General features: G+C 51.8%; 3 protein-coding genes across 4 annotated transcripts in view; 2 read left to right on the top strand and 1 right to left on the bottom strand.

Moving 5' to 3' along the window:
• Positions 1–2,143, top strand: part of LOC142990685 (uncharacterized) — a 3,653-nt gene extending 1,510 nt beyond the window's left edge. For both annotated transcript variants that reach the window (XM_076140539.1, XM_076140540.1), the window contains exons 4-7: positions 452–527; positions 669–782; positions 1,118–1,235; positions 1,394–2,143. In XM_076140539.1, the coding sequence (XP_075996654.1) occupies positions 452–527; positions 669–782; positions 1,118–1,235; positions 1,394–1,488 (403 nt within the window). In that variant the 3' untranslated portion in view covers positions 1,489–2,143. The remainder of the gene's footprint in view (positions 1–451; positions 528–668; positions 783–1,117; positions 1,236–1,393) is intronic.
• Positions 2,144–4,830: 2,687 nt separating this feature from the next.
• LOC142990686 (P2Y purinoceptor 3-like) lies at positions 4,831–6,407 on the top strand. The gene is made up of 2 exons (XM_076140541.1): positions 4,831–5,273; positions 5,468–6,407. The coding sequence occupies exons 1-2, from the start codon at positions 4,831–4,833 to the stop codon at positions 6,405–6,407; spliced, it is 1,383 nt and encodes a 460-aa protein (XP_075996656.1).
• A 773-nt stretch (positions 6,408–7,180) lies between these two features.
• LOC142990684 (uncharacterized) overlaps positions 7,181–10,000 on the bottom strand; it is a 3,778-nt gene continuing 958 nt past the window's right edge. The window contains exons 2-9 of the mRNA XM_076140538.1: positions 9,778–9,982; positions 9,304–9,442; positions 9,048–9,187; positions 8,894–8,946; positions 8,454–8,578; positions 8,272–8,379; positions 7,895–8,104; positions 7,181–7,772 (exon numbers count right to left, since the gene is read on the bottom strand). Coding sequence (XP_075996653.1) covers positions 7,461–7,772; positions 7,895–8,104; positions 8,272–8,379; positions 8,454–8,578; positions 8,894–8,946; positions 9,048–9,187; positions 9,304–9,442; positions 9,778–9,977 — 1,287 coding nt within the window. The 5' untranslated portion in view covers positions 9,978–9,982 and the 3' untranslated portion in view covers positions 7,181–7,460. The remainder of the gene's footprint in view (positions 7,773–7,894; positions 8,105–8,271; positions 8,380–8,453; positions 8,579–8,893; positions 8,947–9,047; positions 9,188–9,303; positions 9,443–9,777; positions 9,983–10,000) is intronic.

The following is a 10,000-nucleotide window of genomic DNA, read 5'->3' as shown; positions in this document are numbered from 1 at the left end:
TGAAGTCTTTATGCTTTTGTGTGGTGGACCTTCATTGATGAGGCTGGGGGGCGGGGCCTGACGGGGCGAGGCAGGGGCAGGGCCTCATTTAGTCCCTCCCCCATTTTTCCTCATTTTCTCATTGGTTCCTTCTCCTTTACCCTCTCTCATCTCCTTCTGTCCTTCTGTCTGGATTTGTCTCTCTCTCTCTCTTTTTTCTCATTCTGTTGTTTTTTCTGTGAAGAAAATGAGAACGAAGAGAAAAAGAGGGACAGAGAAAGAGTGGGATGTTATTTAGAGTGCTGATCTGTCAGCCAATCAGCTTCAAGAGCTGAAGCTCATGTCCAGGGCCCTACAGTCAGTCTGCAGGTTCTGGTTCAGATGTTCTACAGATTCAGATCAGAACCTGAACCTGAAGTCCCAGAGAGCTGCTGTTTAAAATGTATTTATGTTTGTGTCTGCCTGTTTACAGATTCAGTAACCATAGAAACCTGCAGCTCTGCTTCATCAACAACAGCGACAGTGAAGAAGAGGAAGCAGAACAAAAGGTCCATTTATACACACACACACACACACATGTTCAACCAGAGGAGTACAAATGAAAAGGCACATGTGTGCTGCTCTGTGTGTGCTGCTCTGTGTGTGCTGCTCTGTCCATGAGGTCACACAGCTCTTATCTTCTTCCTCAGGTTTCCATAGGAAGAGGACACAACAGTCGCCATGCTGCCGGGCTGAAACAGGAAGTGGCCTCTGCTCTGAGGACGTTGAGAGACAAAGTGCTGGCGGAACAGAAGGAGAAGGAGGTGAGGAGGGAGGAAGGAAAGGAAAGGAGGGGATGAAGGAGCACGTGGGTCAACCTGCTCTCCAGGGCCGGACCGCTCTACCATCCAGAGCCAAGCTGCTCCCACCAGTGTGTCAGCATCAGCAGGTCCCCTCTGGTCCTGGTCCTGGCCCTGGTCCTGGTCCCCTCTGGTCCTGGCCCTGGTCCTGGTCCCCTCTGGTCCTTGTTTCCATCCTGAATGACCAGATCAGAGCAAAGCAGCTGGTTTAGCTCATGGAGTCACTGTAATTCATTGTGTGTGTGTGTGTGTGTGTGTGTGTGTGTGTGTGTGTGTGTGTACGTGCGTGCGTGCTGCAGCACCTGGACAGCAGCAGCAATGTTACTGAGCGGAAACATCTGGAAAGTTGGGAGCTGAAGGAGTTCTCAGTGCTGCAGCTCAGTGGCCTGAAAGCCTCATTACATCAGGACGTACATGGTACACACACACACACACACACACACACACACACACACACACACACACACACACACACAGAATTTTAGAGCAAATTCATTGTGATGTTTAAGTACTCAACTCAGATGTTTGTGTTTAGTTTCCAGCATGAATCTTTTCTTCTTCTTCTTCTTTTTCAGTGCTGAGTTCAGACCTGGTGGGTCTCTTGGTGCTTAGAGACCAGTTGAGGACCAAACAGGACGCCATGCTTCTAGATGTCCAGGACCTGACCTAAGTCTTGTCTGAAGTCTCCCTCACCTGCAGAGGGCGCTGTGAAAGCTTTGTGACGGTGGGAGGGGCCGGGTTTGCCTCCTCCTCCTGTCAGCCCACAAATGTTAGTGTTAGCTTGGTTACTTTAGCAAACCATTAACAAACAAGCTAAATTAATGAACCTTCAAGTCACAACATCCAGGTAACAGGAAGTGATCAGGTCAACAGGAAACAATGACTGATTTGGTTCTAAAGGAGGCTCAAACCCTGGCTCCGGCCCTGTGAGAGTCCTTCTGCTCTGTCTAAGCCTTCATGTTAGGACGATGAGGAGGAAAATATACAATCCTCTTCTTAACCAAACAAGTCACACAAGTATGAGCAACATTCCGTTGGGGGCTAGCGCGCCGCTAACGGCTTCACCAAAGACTTGCAGCTTTGACGTGTTCACACAGGAAGTGACGTCATAGTTAGTTTTCGCTTAGCAGTGGTGATTGACAGACGTGATTCTTTGGCTCCTCTGTTGTCATGACGCAGGACAGGAAGTAGTTTTTTCATGTATGTACGTATTTACCAAATGTTGTAAAGTAGAAACAAAGCAAGCGAAGTTCAGAGTCTCGTGGTAACAGGAAGTGTGTGTTGTGTATTTATGGAGTGGTGTTAATAAACATACGTGTGAAACGGCCGCCTGTTTCTTCTTCATGGGCTTGACTTGTGACAGAGAATGGAATGTTGTCGTCATGGCAACACTGCATCGTGCCACAGTGAAATGCTAAAGACGATCATCACAGAAAAAGTGCTGCAGGCTGACCTTTGACCCCACGACCATTCAACAGCACAACATGAACACACATGAACACACATGTACACACATGTACACACACATGTATGTATGAATGGACGCTTGTCTCAGACGTCCCTGCAGGAAGTAGAACATTACTAATGATCCATCATCATTTCCTGTTCGGGAGGAAGCAAGTGAGCGGAGCAGGAAATGGAGAAAGTTTGATGAGGTTAACAGGAAGTGAACGTGGTGAGTTTGAGTCACAGTTTGTTTGTTCATTCCTCTGCTGCCTGCACACACACACACACACACACAATAGAGACATGATGCCTGAGCACACACACCTCTGTGTGCTCAACACACACACACACACACACACAGAGACAGGCACACAGACACACACATACACAGAGGCACACACACACAGAGGCACACACACACAGAGGCACACACACACACACACACACACACACACACACACACACACACACACACACACACACACACAGACAGACAGGATGGATGGAGGATATCTGTGCTGATGCGTCATGAGGCACAGGCGCCCCCTGCTGGTGGCTCATGGAGCTTCAAATGGTTGATCTCTTCTTCTCCTGCTCAGGGACAGCAGGCGTCCAGCTGCACAGCTCAACCACGTGTGACCTCAGTGAGCACAGAGCCGCCCCCTGCTGTCTGCCATGGGTCCTCAGGTAGAGACAGACAGAGACAGAGCAGCTCCTTCATCAGAGTCTTCCTCTGGAATCAGGCTCAGATCTCCATGTGTGCTGCTGCATCACCCAGCATTGAAACATGAGCTCAAATATTTACTCATCCATTTGTAATGTAAACGGAACTTTAGAAATGCTTTAGGTTGCTACGGCGACACACAGAATTGGAAAAAGTGTAACGACGTCCATCAGAGGGAGGGAGGGATCAGCTGATCAGCTGGGTGGCCGAGGATGACTGAGGTGTGGAAATGTGGTCCGGTCCAAAGGGGCGTGGCCTGTGTGAACTCCAACAGAGCCAAGGACTCCAGGAAGAAGGAAGCAATCATCTGAACTCTGTGACTTACAGTGTTAATGCAGCGCCACCATCGGGCCGTGAGGAGGGGCTGGAGTCTCATCTCAAAGCATGGTGTCAGCGAGTCAGCGAGTCAGCGAGTCAGCAGGTCCTCCTCCTCTGCAGAGGCTGGATTAGGTTTCACTCCTGCAGCTGAGGCTGAATGAAGCTCATCAATTATTTACAGAGTCACTGAAGGTCAGAGGAGAAGAGAGACCCTCCAGCCCCGACACACACACAGCCAGAGGGGACGGGACGGGACACAGACAGGGACAGGGACAGGGACAGGGACAGGACCAGGACCAGGAACAGGACCAGGACCAGGACCAGGACCAGGACCAGGATCAGGATCAGGACCAGGACCAGGACCAGGACCAGCACCAAGAGGCTCCAGGTAGGAAAAAGCGTTGAAACTCCAGACTGGCTCTGTGTGCTGCGTCTTCTTTGTGAGCGATCAGAGAGGAAGACTTGACTCACTCTGACTTCTCACTTCAAAGCTCCAAACGTCTGAGTGAACAGATTTGTGATGTTTGGTTCAGATTCATGTTAAAGAAATGAATCATGTTAAGAGACGTGAGGACAGAGCAACACATGATGAAGACATGATGAAGACATGAAGACAAGATGAAGACATGAAGACAAGATGAAGACATGATGGAGACATGAAGACATGATGAAGATATGATGAAGACAAGATTAGGACAAGATGAAGACATGATGAAGACAAGATGAAGACATGAAGAAGACATGAAGAAGACATGATGAAGACATGAAGAAGACGAGTTAAATAAGAGATAAAATAGGAAGATTATCTTTTGATTGTTTTGAATTTCAATCATCTTGATATTTATTCATTTATTATTCATATGTTATAAATATTTTGTATTGATCTTATTGTTTCATCATCATAGGATCAGTGATTGATAGTGAATATATTGTCATGTGGTGCGTTCATGTCCTGTTTGATCTGTCTGTAAATATGAGTGACTTCAGTTACACTCACACACACACTGCTTCACAGCTGCATCACTCAGCGAGGCCACAGGGGGCAGCATCCACAGTGTGGACATGCTGAGCATCAGTTCATGCAGGTTTATCAACATGAACATCTCCTGCATTAGGCCACGCCCATATCATGCTCACAGGAACAATAGCGTGTTCAAACTTCATATGTCCTCCTCTCCTCATGTTGCCACATCAGGACATTTGTTCCAAAACAACAAAGTCTGAGTCTGATTCAGGAACATGGGAGTGTTTCCGCAATGTTTCCTTAATGATTGACAGCCTAATGGAGCGAGACGTCGCCTACATCAGCAGAAACACTCTGAACTAACTAATGACTCTGTGTTTGCCTCCAGAGACATGAGACACAGGCAGACCTGCAGGGGCCCTGAGCCTGAGGCAGACCTGCAGGGGCACTCAGCCTGAAGAAGACCTGCAGGGGCCCTGAGCCTGAGGAAGACCTGCAGGGGCCCTAAGGAAGAAGCTGTGATGACCCAGGAGGAACCTGAGCCCCTCCAGTCCTTCATCATGGGGCTGATCCCAGCCTCCAACATCACGCCAGGTGCCGTCCTGGCTGCGGCGAGCGTCACTCATCCCAACGCCTCCCATAACTCCGCCTCCTCATCCTGCAGCATCGACGAGTCCTATAAGTACGTCTTCCTGCCCGTGTGCTACTCCCTCACCTTCCTCTTCAGCCTCACCCTCAACTCCGTGGTGCTGCTGCGGTCCTGCCGTCACCACGGCGGCTGCTGCGGCGGTGGTGGGCGGCGCTGGAACACCTCGCTGATCTACATGGTGAACCTGGCCACCACAGACCTGATGTACGGCCTGTCGCTGCCCTTCCTGGTGGCCAGTTACGTGCTGAGGGACCGCTGGGTGTTTGGAGACTTCATGTGCCGCCTGGTCCGCTTCCTCTTCTACTTCAACCTCTACTGCTCCATCTTCTTCCTCACCTGCATCTCCGTCCACAGGTAGGACACAGCTCGCAAGGTCAGACATGAAGGAAGCAAGGAAGGAAGGACAGATGATGACCTGACCAGCGGCCTGCCTTCCTTCTTTCTTCATGTTGGTCTTCCACCTTGGACTGTAGTTCATTGTGCCCAGCCTCATTCTCAGGTCCTGTCTGACCCTCTTCATGTCTCCTAACCTGCTCTTGGCCCTGCAGGTATCTGGGCATCTGCCACCCCATGAGGACCATCACTCTGGAGAGCAAGCGCGTGGTGAAGGCCACCTGTGCGCTGGTGTGGGTGGTGGTCTTCATCCTCACCTGCCCCATCTTCAGGTTCGCCCAGACGGGTTTTGTCCTGCGAGGAGGCGGGCCCGGAGGAGCGAGGGGCGGGGCAAACGGGACGTGGCCTCAGGTGGAGGACGCCATTGTTGCTGCCAGCAGCGGCGGCGGCGGCGGCCCTCTGGAGGGATACATGAACTGCTGGGACGATGCCATCGATAAGGAGTTTGCAGATTACGTCCCGTATGGAATCGTCCTTCACCTGCTGGGCTTCTTCGTCCCCTTCGTCATCATCGCCTGGTGCTACTCACAGGTGGTCAGGACCATCTTTCTGACCCTGCGCTCGCCGCCCAGCTCCATAGAGGGCGGAGAGGACGGGACAGTGGCCGACGGAATGACCGACATGGGACGTGATCGGGAGAGGACGTCGGTGTCCATCTCCGGCTCCCAGTATTCCCACTACATCAGGCGGCGGAGGAAATCCATTAAGACCATCATGACCATCACGCTGCTGTTCGCCCTCTGCTTCCTGCCCTTCCACGTCACGCGCACCATCTTCCTGTTGCTGCGGCGCGGCCAGCTTGGCAGCTGCAACGCCATGAAGACCATCTCCATCTGCTACAAGGTGACACGCCCCCTGGCCTCCTGCAACGCCTGGCTCAACGCACTGCTCTACTTCCTGACGGGGGATAAGGGCGCCCCCTGCTGCTGGAAAACAGAACCAGCCGTCCGCCGGGACCGCTGGACCGGCGCCCTCTGGTGGCCGCTGAAGGTCCTGAAGAAGGACGGAGCGGGAGAGGACGAGCAAGAGGTGGCTGAGAAAGTGGAGAGAGACGGACACATGGAGAACGAGTCCAAGTCCTCAAGGGTCATCTAGGAAGACAGGAACCTCCAGAACCTGAACATGAAGCCTGCTGACTCTGACCCTTCATGTAGCTTCTGCAGGTCAAAGGTCATGCTGGTTGTGATTCCTAACAAAATACCTCAAAACCACCAAGCAGCGGGTCCCAAAGTGGCTCAAACACATTTGGGACGTTTCCATAATCCTCTCCTCAAATGTGACATGTTTGAGCTCTACATGCACACACACACACACACACACACACAGCACTAAACAATCCAGTCAGCTGATGTGTCCAGGCTTTACTTTGACCTTTGACCTTGTGCCCCTGACCCGTCTGCTCACTGACACCATGAATGTGATGAGCAGGTGAATGTTTGTGCACGACCCCGAAGCCGAGGTCAGGAGGCCTGAAGGATCAGCTGCTCCACATGGACACACACACTATGATGACACAGCTCTCACACACACACACACACACACACACACAGCTGGAGTTTCTTCTCCGTTGGTGTCAGTGTGCTGCTAGACGTCTGCATGTCAATGATCAGACTTGGGTGGAGGTCAGAGGTCAGGACGTTGGACGAGCTCAGGTCAGATGGAGGACAGGTTCCTGTCTCACCTCTTTGTGTGTTTCATGTTGTGTTGATGTTTATGGTGTATTAAAGTGTGTGTGTGTGTTTGTCCTCATCAGTGGTTCATGTGAGATGATTAACAGAGTAAAGGTGTGTGTGCTGATGTAAACACATGAGCTCCAGCATGTCTCTGTAGCGCCCCCATGTGGACAGCAGCAGAGGAAGCCGACCGACTGAAGGATCATGTTTTTATTTAAAGGCATCTTGGTGATGTCATTATTACCATGTTCATACTTCAACACACTCATTTAGATCAATGAGGCTGATGAATGTTCCAGATAAACTGAGCTGAGGGGGAAACCCCAGGCTGAGGACCAGGATGTGGTGAGACGTGTTTGAGCTTAGACGTCACATTAGTTTGTTGTAGGAGTGTAACACAGTCATGATTGAACACAGATCAGTATTGATCGGTCAGGAGCTGATCTTATATGTGGAGCCATGTAGAAACCTGCTGTCATTCTCTGAGTGCCCACTGGGTGTCGCTGAGCAGCCTGTAGTTGACCTGTCTGTATCGTTGGGGGTGGAGGCGTCTCTGTCTCCACACCTCCTCATACAGGCTGCGGGTGACGGGGGGCAGCGGGCTGAAGCCTGCAGAGCGAGCCAGCAGGTGGCAGTATTCCCACTGATCCTCACCCAGCCTCAGCAGGTGGCGCCGCTCCACCCCCCGCTCCAACCTCTGCTGCTGCTCTCGCCGCACCTCGTCCTCCATCTGGGCGCCAGACGGCAGGGTCACTGAGCCGTCCAACACGGCCAGAGAGAACTGGACCTGCAGGGAACCAGGACACGGGTTTACTGGTCGTTCTGTACATGTGGGACAAATATCCAGGAAGTGGCTTCACCCATGTCCCAGAATTCATTTCAGCAAAACTTGTGTGTGTGTGTATGGACCTGGCAGTCGAAGTGGGGGAAGGGGCAGATGATCTTGCAGATGCCGATGATGAAGAGCGACGGGAATGCAGGTGGCATTAGGTGGCAATACAGAGGAGTCACCATGTGGTCCTTGACCTCCAGACCCAGCTGAGCTGCATCCAGGAAGGGAAAGCTGAAGTTGTAGCCGGTGCAGAGCAGCAGGACGTCGGCCACGCCCACTGAGCCGTCCTGCAACAGCCAGAACAGGAAGATGATCAATGATCAATGAAGCTGCAGCTGGACTGCTGTGATGACAGTAAAGTGACGATGTGATGGAGGCTCTTAGAGCCTCAGGCTGCATGACGGTGCAGTCTGGATCCATAATCACATGGCTGTAGACCTGATGAGTCTGTTACCTGGAAACGCAGGCTGCCGTCCTCCTGGATGGCCACGACCGGCCCGACCTGCTGGATCCCTGAGGGCAGAGGAAAGGCCAGAGGAGGCTGCCGATGGGCCAGAGACACCTGCAGGGCCACAGAGGGGCTGATAGGTCATGTGCTCAGAGACAGGAGCTGCAGGTTTGGACCCAGTGACCTACCTGTGCTCCCACTTTGGCCAGTTCAATGGAAATGTCCACTCCTGAGGCCCCGGCACCCAGAACCACAACAGAGAGACCAGAGAACGGCTCAGGGACCCTGTAGGAGTGACTGTGCAGCACAGAGCCTACACACACACACACACACACACACACACACACACACACACACCACACACACACACACACACCCACCCACCCACACACACACACACACAAACACACACACACACACACACACACCCACACACCCACACACACACACACACACACACACCCACACACCCACACACCCACACACACACACACACACACACACACACACACACACACACACACACACACACACACACACACACACACACACACGCACACACAGCAGTTATCACAGCTGCAGTGCTTGCTGCCTGATTGGTTGATCTCTTGTCTGAGCTGTCCTGTACCTTTAAAGCGGTCCATCCCTGGGATCTGAGGCATGTGGGGGTCTGAGTAGTGCCTGCAACACAACCACAGTGGCAGAGGGAGGAGGTGAGATGTTAGATGATGTTACTGCTCTTTACGTGCAGGTCAGAGGTCAGAGGTCAGAGGTCATCTCACCCGGTGCAGATAAACACGGCATCGAACGACTCGGTTTTCTGTACACCGCTCTGATCAGAGGACGTCACCTCCCACGTTGTCCTCGACGACGCCTCTGTTGTCATGACAACGGGCTTCACCTTCTCCACTGTGGTCCCAAACTAAAACAGCAAGAGGAGAAGCAGAAAGGACAAACATCTGTGTTTGTCTGAGCGGAACAGCTGGCTGGCGTGTTTGTAGCGTGTTTGTATGTCAGCACACACGTGAACACACTGACCTGGATGTGGGGCTGGATGTTGTACCTCTGGCTGTAACTCTCAAGGTAATGCTGCACTTCCTGGTGAGACAGGAAGCTGTTCAGCTGGGGGTCAAAGGGGAAATCAGGGAACATCATGACCTCTTTGGGCAAGTTGGTCCTTTAAAGAGACGAGAGGTGAAACACAACATGCTTAGAGTCCAATCACAACAGGGCTGCACTTCACTATCCATCTACAGATTGTTTTTTTCCATTAGTCCATTAATCTATAGATTATATTTATTAGGCAATATAACAATAATGTCCTCGAGATAAATATCAAACTTATCTCATTCATATTTCAATATTGTCTTCAATCATCTTCTCTTGAAAACAAACAAATGTATGAAAGATTGTCAGTGCATTATTCCTCAACCAGCCAGTGGTGATGATAGAAGAAGAAGAAGAAGAAGGAGGAGGAAGAGGAGGAGGAGGACAACAGACAGGCGTCCGTACCTGAGGTCTCGGTACATGCTGCTCTGGACGCTCTGGACGCTCTTCCTCGGCTGCTCCTCGTAGCACCAGGTTCCTCCCACACGGCCGCTGAGCTCATAGAGCACAGGAGGACTGAAGCTCCTGCTCCGGGACAGAATGTGACGAGCTGCACACAGACCTGCAGCTCCGCCCCCTACAAGAGCCACATGGAGACCTGACATGGTCACTGAGAGAGGGGGGGGGG

The sequence above is a fragment of the Genypterus blacodes genome, unplaced genomic scaffold, assembly GCF_046128005.1.
Source record: "Genypterus blacodes isolate CSIRO-AG114 ecotype Tasmania unplaced genomic scaffold, CSIRO-AGI_Gbla_v1 ptg000653l_1, whole genome shotgun sequence".
NCBI lineage: Eukaryota > Metazoa > Chordata > Actinopteri > Ophidiiformes > Ophidiidae > Genypterus > Genypterus blacodes.
This window is presented reverse-complemented; position numbering and strand designations above follow the sequence as displayed.

What these genes read in the sequence shown, in the direction of transcription:
- LOC142990686 (XM_076140541.1), top strand. Translation starts at nt 4,831, where the DNA reads ATGGGGCTGATCCCAGCCTCCAACATCACGCCAGGTGCCGTCCTGGCT. An exon ending in ACCTGCATCTCCGTCCACAG is followed by an intron (nt 5,274 to 5,467) that starts GTAGGACACAGC and finishes TTGGCCCTGCAG; the next exon opens with GTATCTGGGCATCTGCCACC.